The 13069-nt window shown below is 38.0% G+C and overlaps 1 protein-coding gene across 3 annotated transcripts in view; it reads right to left on the bottom strand.

Moving 5' to 3' along the window:
• The window catches only part of NT5DC3 (5'-nucleotidase domain containing 3), a 968426-nt gene that overhangs the window by 403751 nt on the left and 551606 nt on the right, over positions 1–13069 (bottom strand). For all 3 annotated transcript variants that reach the window (XM_044087848.1, XM_044087849.1, XM_044087847.1), the window contains one exon: positions 12965–13046. In XM_044087848.1, the coding sequence (XP_043943783.1) occupies positions 12965–13046 (82 nt within the window). The remainder of the gene's footprint in view (positions 1–12964; positions 13047–13069) is intronic.

Genomic DNA, 13069 nt, shown 5'->3' with positions numbered 1-13069 from the left:
CCAAATTTCATAATTTCAGGAGCTAGCCAACCGGCACTTGCGAACTGCTTCTGCTTCGGGCACCGCGCAGCAAGAAAGACTGAAGAAAATGGTGTCGGCTGGTTCCTTTATACCCCTGTCGCACTGACGTCAGGGAAGAAGCGACGACAACCGACGCCGGACCTAGACTTTGGAATTTGACCGACCGAGGACCCGCCTGATGGCAGGAGAACCCATCTGTTATGACTGCAGCTGTATGCACGATGAACATCTTAAAAATACAAAAATGTTTCTCTTACTGAATAAATCTATGTGCAATGCTTATTTAGCTAGCAGCCCTCACCCACATGAAAAAGATATAGTCAATAAATCTTTTATACAAATACATGAACTGGAAACCTTCCAAATGGGTTAAAGTATTCATTTCCCATGCACTAAGTACCAGTTTGGCATATGCTGGTACCATCTTAGTCCCCACTGCTACCCCTTGTAACTGCTGGTAAAAAGTGTTGTTAAAGGAGTAAAAGTTGTTTTCCAAAACCAGTTTAATCAGTGTACGCCTTAATCCTGTGGGAAGGAGTATCTGTTTACTTCTGAATGTATACTGATATGGTTTATTGGGGAGGGCTACATCTGTCAAAAAAATCTTGTACACTCTTATAAGGGGCACATTCCTTAAGAACAGTACATGTGTGCTTTGTACACAAGTATCATATTAGAAGTCACTGAATGGTTTATATTAAATCACCTTAGGAGACCTGATATATGATCATTTGTACACAGTTAACACAGTCAGCATTTCAGAGGCTTTTGTGGTCACAGACTGATACAATATCCAGTTTCCACCTGGGGGCTGCATGACCATTTCTTGAAAAGTTGGGTGAGACAGACGTCCAAAACTTATAAGCACTAAATTCTCATCAGAAGAGAAACAAAAAATGTTAACTTTTTTCTAGTATGTAGCGTGAAGGCTACATTATGTGCACTTACAAAGGCAGTCTATACCATATAACTCAGGATGGAGATACAGTGAAATACTTAGAGACAGATAGCATGCTTGAGTGTATTCTGTTATTAGAATTACTTTTTTTTTTACTATGAAATGCTTTTGGGGACGTTGCAGTCTAAATGAAATGGTTAGACAAAAACTGCTAAACTATTTATAGCTAAATGTGATGGTAAGAAGCAGTAAGGATCACTGGCAAGTTTGAATCCCTGGCTTTGAAAATTAACTTTGTTATGAGCAGAAGCAAAAGAAAGGTAGCAAGCAGGCTGTTGGGTTAAGTTTGCAATGGTGTATCCTTCCTCTTACCACTGGGAAAGTAATAAAGGAGAAATGTCTACAAAAGTTGCTGTTACGGTAGGCAAAAGTTCAAGTTGGGCAACCCTACTTCCTGAATATCACTTTTTCTACTAAAGGCCTTACAGTCGACTTGCGGGGCATCATGAAGTGCCTGCTTGGCCTATCTGACAGTCAGCTGGATCCCAGAGAATGTTAACTAAAGATGAGAATCTGTTCCTCTTGAAGACCTACTCCCTGATTCTTATTGTCGCTCTGCACAGATGGTAAGCATGGGCTTTTCCCTTCATACTCCGATACCACTCTACAGCACAATACTGCTTGAATAGATTGAAATGTAGCCTACTGGAATCCAGTTCTGCTCAGTCTGGCAAAAAGCATAACTGCTATAATCCTTTATTCATTGATGGGAATTTAATGATTCCTGTCTGGACTAGAGTTATGGTGAGAAGAGGTTCAGTTCCTTAAAATGTCCCTTCCACCTCTCGGGTGTTAGCCAGGGCTACTGTCATGACTGAATTTGATACAAGTATGAACAACAGTTTAAGGACAACCGAAGTTTCATTGCTGAAATTATTTTATTTTAAATGTACTGACCACTATGGATATAATAAGTATTAGCTACAAAAAAATGATACAAGCACTTCTGGTGCAGAAATCATTAAAATTATTTAGGGAATGTATAGCCTAACCAACTCATTCCCTCCAGTAGAGCTCTTTTAAGTGTGTACCTTTAACCCCTAGTGGGTGGCGCAGGCATTTAAAAATTTAATTTATCTTATTACATTTTTATTTTTACACATTGACAGAGGTCATATATATATAATACAATTGTGTTTGCTATATTGTATGCTTCAAGATAAATAAATTGCATATAACATGGTTTGGTAACATGGTTTGGAATTACTAATATGAATATGAACAAGCAATATTTGACTTAGCAGTGAGCAAGGCAGGGGGGCAGTGACGCAGCAGATGGATGACTGTAAACAACACACTAGGCACTCTTCACTGAAAGGAAAATGGTCTTGCTAATGGATTATTCAGAGCCTAGCTGCTCAGTAATTCTTTGATGTCTACAGGCAGTGGCATCAGCAGGAACTGCTGAAGGCCCCAAGCTCAAGTCCTTATCAAAGACCTAAACTCTCCTTTCATATTCCAAGATTTAGTTAATGTGAATGAGTTACAATAGTGACACTCTGCTACGCACGCAAGACTACAAACTATGGACCCACAACATAGTTAGGGTAGCTATTACATTGCACAGGAGAGAAGATATATTTATTCCTACAAACACAGGCAGGCTAGCTACTGGAGTGCCACAGGCAGTTCATGAATCATAGTTACCTGACTATCCTACATCATGCAGTGGGGTAGTGGAGCTAAAGAGCACTAATTAGCTCTCTCACATCCCAGCAGACACCGTTTCATGAAAGCCAAAACACAAATAAAATTAGCAGCACCAATAAAATACACGGAGTTTAACCACCAGTATTCCACCAGTAAAACACTAGCCGCACCGCCATGGTGATCCTAGCGGGAACTGATCAGCATCGTTGCTGGGCTAATTCATGAAATTCTGACTCTTACAGATCCTCTGTCAGAAACCAAAAGGTAGTAATGGAACTGGCCATCTCATCCACTGTCACCTATCCTCTACAATTCACCCTTTTTCTTCCCTTGTCCATAGAGTTTTGCTATTAACTCATTAACCCCGAGTACCGTCTTACAGCGCTTCTGTGCTTACATCTGAGCACGGTGTGAGACAGTAGTAATTGTAAGCAGTTCCACCCAAGTCCCTTCCACAAGCGCATCTAACTTTACAGTCATATTGTAGCTCCACTGTTAAAAAATAAGTTGAAAAAGTACCTGAACTTTTTCAGGTACTTTCTCAACTTACATTTTAGTGTGGAGCTACCTCATGTTTATATTTGACTTTTTGGAGAAAATCGGCTATAAATAAAAGTAACCGCAATAAGGCAATTCTCCATGTAGTGCAAGTGGTGGCAGACAATCGGTTTATTCCATTTCAAGCTGCCACTTGCACCTGTAGTAGTACTGTAAACTGAAAGCAACTGATTAAGCTCCTGGACTGCCCAGTGCTGCATCCTCTTTATTTCTCTTTATTTTTCAAGATAAAGCTGGAACTAGAAACTAGAATATGTTGCTGAAGCTGAGAGGCATACTTAGCCATTGAATAAGTATATATAATGTAGTTATATGTTGCCCTGACCAGTTACTAACATGTACACATTTTCCCATGTCTGTATTTACTGTGATTATAGCCAAACAGAAGCGGCTAAGGCACACAACCACTGCAGAACCACCCCAAAAAAAAAAAACGTCAAAAGCAGTTTGCTGAAATATTTTCTGTTATTTTAATTGTCACACTAGTTACATATGAGAATTAAACAGGAAGGTTTTACAGTATCAGTCCTGCACCTGTTGCAAATAGTTCTCGGGGATAACTTGCTCTAAACCCCTTATCTGGCATTAGGAACAACGTGAGGTAGACGGGAGCTCTGAGTCTGTATCACTATAAAGGTTGCATCTGCATAAGCATTAATCTACAAAATGTTGCCCACTTCACTAACATAACATATCTGTAAATGTGATAAAACTTTACTGGTCATTTTTCTGGTTAAAAACGTTCTAAAGGATACCCCATAATGTAGTAGCCTCCATGGCCATCTCACATGTAATGGTAGCAGCTTTTCTTTTTTATAATGGTTATGTCAAGTTGCTTCAGAGCTGTGATAGAAGGTTGTCATCAGGTGATCAAATTTTACTATCCTGGATAGCCTCTTCAACAGCGTTTTCAATTGTAGTTGAGAGAAGGCACATTTGATGACTGTCCGAAGTGAGCACTTTGTGGAAAAAAGTAATCCCTATTCATGACTTTTTTATTTTATAATCTGTCTTTGTTGCCTGGGGATATGGAGGTGAATGACTTGATTTTCACTGCATGGTGGAGGTGGGCAGCAGGCAAAATGTAAAGGTGCTTATAAATCAATATTAACTTTTTGAATTGCCATTTCCGGTTCTATTGCAGTTGCATCTGTTGTAACGAATAAAATGTGGTAATTTTCTTTAATCATGGGCTCTAAATTTGTTGGGTCAGGTTTGTATGTTGTTGTTTTAGCTGTGTCTGCTACTATTGTGTTCTTGCAAGCGGGAGTCAGAAGTTGCTGTTGAATGTAAGGATGAGAGCAGGCTGTTAGTGGTGCAACATTCCAGTGCTTAGAGGTGCACAGAGATGTGAAAGCTTGTGGTATATTGAATAAAGATTTGTTTGCTGAGGGAGTTATAGTGAAAAATAGAGCATGTGAATCATTTATATGAATCTAATGGAATATCTAGGAGTAAAAATTTAGATCATTTTAAGCAGGGTGCACTTATAAGTTTGAAAAGTAATGGATATAAGGGGGACTGGGAGTGGTGGTTCTTATGAATAAGGTGGATTATATTATAGTGAGCAATAGATAGATGACACAAGCTTTTACAAGATTACTGGTTTTGCTAAATACATTACTGCAAATGTAAAATCTAGTATTTTATATGAATGTTAATCCTTAAAGTAGAAATACATTCTTATTGTTTTTTTTTTCATGTGGAACATTCAATGATACCCATGTTTTATGGTCTGCTGACAATGCATACGAATGCTATGAACCTACCAGTGAGAGCTATTGTCTCATCAAGAAGGTGAGTCATTGAATCATGTTCCGTGTACCTAAGTACATCTTACTACTATATTTGTTTATATAGGATGCAGTGATGATTTTTAATTAAGTTATATGAATGGAAGTCCGGCAATGAGTTTTTAAAACCAATGAAGCTAAGACACAAATACAAACTGGGTCCGTACTACCAAAAGAAGAAGCACCACAGTGTACCCAACTGCCCAAATAAATTCTGCAAACATGATAAAGCACTTTTCATCAGGCCACATAGCTCAGATCTGAAGAAGTTGGGCTATGTGGCCTGACGAAAAGCACTTTATGTGATTTTTTGTTTTTTTGTAATAAACAGTACGTTATTTCATCGTGCTTGCAGGGTTTTTTTGGTTAGTTGGATACACTGTGGTGCTTCTTCTTTTGGTAGTACGGACCGAGTTTTTAAAACCAATTTTTGTCAAACTTAATATTGTTTCCCTGTTTACTGTGATACTTAATGGATAAGGGATGCAAGCAATTAGGGTTTCTTAAGTAATCATAGTAATTTGAGATGTGCATTTATTAATGCCATATGTGAACTGATGTACTTAATTTTGCAAAATAATGTATTTTTATATCAGCATGGTTTATTTCGATTTCTGGGATAGCTATGTGGTTTCCAATGGTTAACACCTACATAAATTTAGTGGTGTCTCAATCAATAGGAACAGGACTATCTTAATGGTGAAATGAATATCTTTAGGAATAAGATCTTACTTTATAATCATTTTATAGAATACATTTTGTCTGTTATGGAATGGTACTATAGATGAGTTAATGTTTTATGATTTAAAAACCCTGTCACAGAATTTATATGAAGTTTAAGATGTGTTCATCAGAATATGAATTGAATGCTTTAGATGTATATATTATGAAGGATATAAAATAGAAACTGATATACACACACACACACACAGAGATACACAAATATGTATATATATATATATATATATATATATATATATATATATATATATATATATAGGAAAGATCTGAAGAAGTTTAAAAATGTACACAAAAACAGCATGCATCCAAACCATATTTTTATAGGATCATAGGAGGTTACTAGGCTAATGGCCCCCTGGGGCCCTTACAAGTCTAGCCAAGAGTTTATCCCCAAAAAAGAAACTTCAGTCAGCACCTGTCACCCCTGTCAATGAGGGACAAAGATGGAACTTTATGAGTGGTCAGATAATAGTGATGACAGTTATGGTAGTATGCTGTAATATGGTTATATTAGATGGCTGTTGTTGTCCTTCTGTTTGGTGACTGCTTAAATGGTTTTCTTGACTGATTCTGTATTTTCCATGAGAAGACAGTCAACACCAGAAATGTGTCCAAAATGTTTCATTAGAGAATAACAGTTTACTCCTCCAACTTTGTTCATTGTGGTATTCAGTGTTGATTAATGTATTTATTCATTATATTGACTGATGCAAGGGACAATTTTTAGCCATGACCATGGTCTGTATCGTAAATACAATCAGAGAGAGAGAGGGAGAGAAAAACTAGAATAAATTTTGTATTGTTAAATTAAAGTACAATAACACAGTGGTAAAGTCTCTGCGTCAAAGCTTCGGGCTTGAAGGTTCAGTCCTGACTACTAGTCACAGTGTCTGTGGAGTTTCTGTTCTTTCCATGTCTGTTAATGATTATCACTTTGTAGTTCTGAGTTTCTTACGTTTCCCGAAATTTGCTGGCTGGTTACACTAAAGTGTGTGTGTATGTGTGTGTGTGTGTGTGTGTGTGTGTGTGTGTGTGTGTGTGTGTGTGTGTGTGTGAGTGTGTGTGTGTCTCTCTGTGTGTAAGAGATAGGCAGCATACCCCTCAACTGCCAAGGTTTTTTCCGAATATCCAGATTTTTGCCCCATATTTTAGTTTTTTCCTCACAAAAAGACTGAAGTTGCTAAATAATGACAGATATTTGAGGTTTAGACTTCATATCCTTTAGAAAAATGCATACTAACAGAAATCCTGTTATTCTAGCAATTTTCTAAGTTCATGACAGAATTATTTATAATCTGTTCCTATTTTTTTTAGACTTTGTCCTGATTTCTTACATTAAAAATTTGAGGTGTGTGTGTGTGGGAGAGACAGTGAAATGCCCTAGTTAGGGTTAGCAAGTGGCTAGTAATTTACTTGGGCTCAAGCCCTGTACCTTAGCTACAGGAAACAAAAGCCAGAATCCTCTACCTATGCTTAGCAAATGTTATCACTATAGTGTGTTTAGAGCAGTGTTAGTAGCACAGCAGGTAGCATACTTTGTTTTGATGTAGAAGGCCGTGGGTTCTATTCCCACAGCATGCAGATGGATTGCTGATACTGTGCTGGATTGTGGGGTGCTTTGTATACAAGCTGAGTTACATCAGTATAACTGGATGTAAGACAGTCATGATGCCGGAAATTAATGATGGCTACTGTTTGAAAACTATGCTTGTGATAAGCGCTTTAAAGCATTAAATTTAACAATTCATTTTTTTAAGATACATTGTGGATGATGTATTAGACTACCCTGAGGAAGAAGACACTAGGCATGACCACTGGCATAAATAATCTAGTTTCATATGAACTGCTTCTATAACAATACTCCATTGTAAGCCTTCCTCTGCACTAAGAATTTGAAGTATTACACAGGGAAAACTCTAGCTTGCCTGGGTTTTTCTTGCAGTGTTTGCCGAATTGCAGGCACCTTAAGATTTATGGATATCAGGCTTGATTTTAAGCTATGTGGTCTCTCCAATTGCTGCGGGTGTTTAGAAATTGTTGCATGCTGAGCAAGTTATCTTCAGAAGGAATGTTTCATTTTGGTGCATGTACATACCAGTAAATGTTACTGAAGGGTCATTTGATCAAATATTTCATTCTGGCAGTTGTGCATGCTTCATTTTATTGAACAGGTCACTTGGAGGAATGCTTCATTTAGGTGGCTGCACATACTAGCAAATGTTAATGAAGGGCCATTTGTTGAAATGTCATATTTTGGTGATTGTGCATACCTCAATATTTTACTGAAGGGGTGCTTGGGAAAATGTCACATGCTGGTGCATGTATATACCTGGACATATTAATGAAGAGGTTGCTTGGGGAAATACTTCACTATGCATCAGGGAAGTGCTTGTACATACATGATCAGACTACTGAAGTGAACACTGGGCAACATAGTTCTCATGCAAAATTAAGCTCTGTCCTTTATCCCTCTTAAAACTGATGACTTCTGGAAAACAGGTTATGAAACTGCCCTAAAGGACAATAATTATAGTTATAGACTTATTTTACTTCTGAAAATATTTAGTAAGTCACACTATCTTATTCAATCAATATCTCAAGTTAATAATACTAATATTTTAAAAATGTCTTTGATTATGTTAAAATGTTGGACTGGTGGATAACAGGAACAGTGTTGATAAATATATCCAAACATTCTGAATGTATATTTTGATGGATTTAGGACATTTCACCGAAAGTCAAATTAGTGTGCACTTTTCACCGAAAGCTCAATTCCCAGAAAACACAATTCACCGAAACGCATTTCATCAAAAGTTATATATGGCCTTGTCCCCACTGTAGTGCAACCCTGGAGTTGGTATATATAGTAGGGGGGTGTAGCCCCCACATATTTTAAATGTTTTGAACTATATAAATGCATACTTGCAATTGCAATATATTACTCTTATCCAAACATGATATATACTTAAAATATGTGGGGGGGCTACACCTCCCACACCCCCTACTATATATACCAACTCCAGGGTCGCACTACAATGGGGACAAGGCCATATACAACTTCTGGTGAAATGCGTTTCGGTGAATTGTGCTTTTGGTGATTTGTGTTCGGTCATTTGACTTTTGGTGAAATATCCTAGATCCATTTTGATTTACTCTTTCTTTGTATTGAATAATGTCTGGATGGTATGAGGGGCTTAGTATTTTATTGGTGATTATTGGCATTGCTCAACCAGATATTTGGGACCATATTTCTGTGTTTTCTACTTCTGTATCTCATTGTGGTCAGAGGGATGGTTAGGTGAGATAATATGAATTACTACTTTTTGGGTTAATTCTTACACGGATCAACCGGATAAGTTTGACATTTCTCCTTGTATTATTCTACTTCTGATTATACTCTGTAGTTGCCTGAGTGAGATAAAAGTTATTACTTGCGGACTACTACCAGCATGGCGCTACCATATATTTTGGCCATACTTCCTGGCTTTGTCAGTCACATGTGGAATTTAAGTGGGAGGAAGGGCTCAGTAATAAATAAGTGTTATACTATTTTTACTGAATTACTCAGGTCTTCTCCTGATAATACATCTGTGTTACATAACAGCTGCACAAGGCAATATAATGAATGCCTACTCAACAGGTTATGTGCAGCAATTATCACCCGTGTCTGAGCATGCATAACTTTGCAGTAATGAAATGCAGGTCATTATCACATTAACAATAAATGCAGTTTAAATATAGCACTGAGTCATTATCACTTTTCAGGTATTACTCTCAGCAGCTGTCAATGTTATTCACATAAGTAGAAGTCGTTATCACACTGATGAATGCACAAGTCAGATTTGGGTTTTGGTCTACATGGAGTCATTTCAAGCCACCCCCCACCACTTTCTTTCTGTCATTTTTACAATTTGTTTGATATACAGTAAAGTTCCATTTGTGGTTATATGCTTCATACTTTTGTGAACTACTGCAATTGAACATCGTATCATGTAGTAATTTCCTGTATCACACAGCCACTATATTACATTACTTCCATCCTTGATCCCTTATGTCCACTGCTGAATGGACACATGTAAAGACAAAAGGTAGAAGTAAGGCAGACTGCTGACACTGAAGGAGGTCATGAGACAGCAGTGGTATCAGTAGTGTGAGCAGGTAGCCAGCACAGGTATCGGACACATCAGATGCCCTCAAGTGCCACTGAAGTCCCATGCCTGCCCTGGGTTCATTAGTGGAGTGGTGGTCCTTACCCGGCTTTTTCTCTTTACATGTGCCCTTTCTGTGCCCCCTTGTCAGTGTCCACCCATGCAGTATTTCAGCTAAGGTAAGGTAAGACTGTATCTTCTGATGTTCTCAGTCATTGTGTGCAATTTGGTGGTTTCACGGGTAGTAGGTATGTACCTCTGTATCATCATCACCAGTTATGTACCTAATGCAAAGAATACTGCCCCTGTGGATAGGATGGAAGATTTGGATGGGCTAACCAGGTAATGCATATGATATACATATATATGTAGTCTTCCAATACATCTGTCAAACATCAGTAGTAATCTGTTTGCATTTTCTTTCCTGTGCAGGTTTGTCCACCAGGAGAACGACAAGTGAGAGTGTGGGAATGTGACCATTCCGACATTCACTGGGCTGCCAGCCATGCCTCCAAAACTGAAAACCAGTAAAACTTGAGCTTCCCCACATCCAGTGTGAAGGTATACTGGATTGCAAGAAGAGGCATGCATACAGGCGGAGTACTGCATTTGTTGGAAGAGAAGTGTTCCATCTACCCTGAACCCGACATCCTTGTGCTGCACATTGGAGGGAATGATGTCATCAGTTAACCACTCGGAAGGCTACGGTTTCAAATCAGAGCAATTTTTGAACACCTGCAGTCGTGGTGGCCACGTTGTCATTTTATGTGGTTTGACATAATTCCTCGACAGATATGGAAAACAGCAAACAGTCAACTGACTGTGCACAAGGCCAGACGTTTACAGAATGGGTTCACGGCAAGGCACAAGGTCAGTGGATCTACAGTCTGTCATGACAGCATTACCGCAGAAGATGTTCACCTGTGAATGAAGGGATGGCGTTCACCTAACTGAGGAGGGCATTGCATTGTTCTTGACTGACCTCCACAACAGCTTGAGGAGATCTATGCAGGATTGGTAATATGCAGCTTGTGAGAAGAATGAAAAACACCCATGACCAAGTAGGGACCAGTATGTTAAGTAAAATTCTATTATGAAATGTGTTGTGTAAAATATATTTTTCTGAGTTTGGCAAATAAGTGTGTTACGGAGCTGGTGAAGATGCTGAGAGAGAACAACTGTTTCAGGAGAGTGCTAACACGTACAATCTAATATGTCAGTAACCATCCTGCAATACTTCTTTTTTATTCTGCTTTTATCAGGCATGTGTAGAGTTTAGATGACAGGAAGCGCTTAGTATTACAGAACTTGATCCCTTGGGTCCATTGCTGAATGGACACATGTAAAGAGAAAAGGCATAGGTAAGGCAGACTGTTGACACTGAAGGAGGTCGTGAGACTGCAGTGGTATCAGCTGTCTGAGTGGGTAGCTAGCACAACTATCGGACAGATCAGATGGCCTTGCATGCCACTGAAGTCCCACGCCTGTCCTGGGTTCATTAGTGGAGTGGAGGTCCTTACCTTGCTTTTTCTCTTTACATGTACCTATTCAGCAGCATGTTGGCTACACCAAGAATGTGTATAATTACAATCATATGTGTCTACAGGGTAAAACAACTGCTTCTGAATGCTGTACACATGTACATATATCAGCTTTGTTATGACTCAGGTTATAGAAATTATGATTTTTTTCATATTTTGGTAAATAACTTTGCAAAGGAGCATGTCAGTGTGCAAAGTCATACCTCATTTTGAAGACAGTATTGATAGTTCCAACATGGTAAAAGAATGGTGCCTGTATGTTGTACTCATATGCAGATATCAAAATTTGTTTCGGACTTAGGTTATGGAAATTATGATTTTTTTCATATTTTGGTAAATAACTTTGCAAGGGAGTATGTCAAGTGTGCCAAGTAATACCTCATTTTGAAGACAATGTTACTCCTTACAACATGGTAAAAGAACTGTGTCTGCGCACTGTACATATGTACAGATATCACAGTTTGTTTAGTCTTGTACGATTATGAAACTTCTACATTTACAATACTTATCATTACTATGCTCATATCTTTGCAAGGGAGCATGATGATCACACAAATGATGCATCATTTTGAAGCTGACATTCAGATGCACAACTTCTACACTGATATGTAGGCTCTATCTGTTACAGGTGATGTGATATTAGGCTTTGTTTATTTATCAGTTATGAGAAATAATATATTAATCATATTTCTGTGGATATCTCAAGAAAGGAACATCACACAGTAAAGGTTAGGGTATCATGTTAAATCTGACATTCATACTAACAAATTAAATTCAAATTGTATGGGTCTGTATGGTACATTGACCAAGATATAAAAAGGTAAAAAATATGCACAATATCAATATTCCTTGCCAAATATTTAATAATGACTTTGATATTCTCTATCAACGTTTACACTGTTGGAAAGGTCAGTGTCTGCTGAACAACTTTCGCGTTTACATTTTTAGTCTAGCTCTTATAAACAGTTATGAACATTTGTTTTCTGTATGGTATTACAAATGGATTTTCTGAAAATGAGCTCAGGCTGCACTGTTGTTCCTATGGTGGAGTTAAGCAAGCAGCTTTTTCTGAGCTGCTCTGTAGTAAATGAGTTGATGCAGGACTAACTCCACATGGGATGCTGCATCTATACTACTACAGCAGAACCAAAATGAGACCAGCAGCAAATTAAATGATCTACCTAAAAATGCATGTAAGAGAAAAAAATAAACTTCTGTCGTTTATTTGTTCATTTTCTTTGCCAAGCTTTCTGTAGCCAAAACTGATTGACTGACAGAAAATTTGACACTTGCCAAATCTGCACTTTTCAAAAGTATAAGGTTGTAGCGTTAATAATATGTAATAAAAAGGTGAAGCCACCCACAGCACCCTTTGATTACATATTACTCAGTGAAGTGCAACCAAACACCTCAGATTCAGTGAATATACTGTTGACAAATCAGCATAAATCCCCAGTAAAGAACTTCCTTACAGCAAACAACTAAATATCAAGAAGCATGTTAAACAAATATAAGCAAATATACACACAGAAATCATATAAGAACATTATGTACCTGTTTGTAGATCTTCCCTTTTTCTAAATTATGGATCCTTTCCCACAGCAGAACCCCTCTCTCATTTACTTTCCTAAAAGGTCTAAAATGAAAAGAGTCATATTA

This window comes from Protopterus annectens, chromosome 11.part0 (assembly GCF_019279795.1).
Source record: "Protopterus annectens isolate FY-2018-M chromosome 11.part0, PAN1.0, whole genome shotgun sequence".
Classification (NCBI taxonomy): Eukaryota; Metazoa; Chordata; order Ceratodontiformes; family Protopteridae; genus Protopterus; species Protopterus annectens.
The sequence above is the reverse complement of the archived record's forward strand: the minus strand, read 5'-3'. Positions and strand labels throughout refer to the sequence as shown.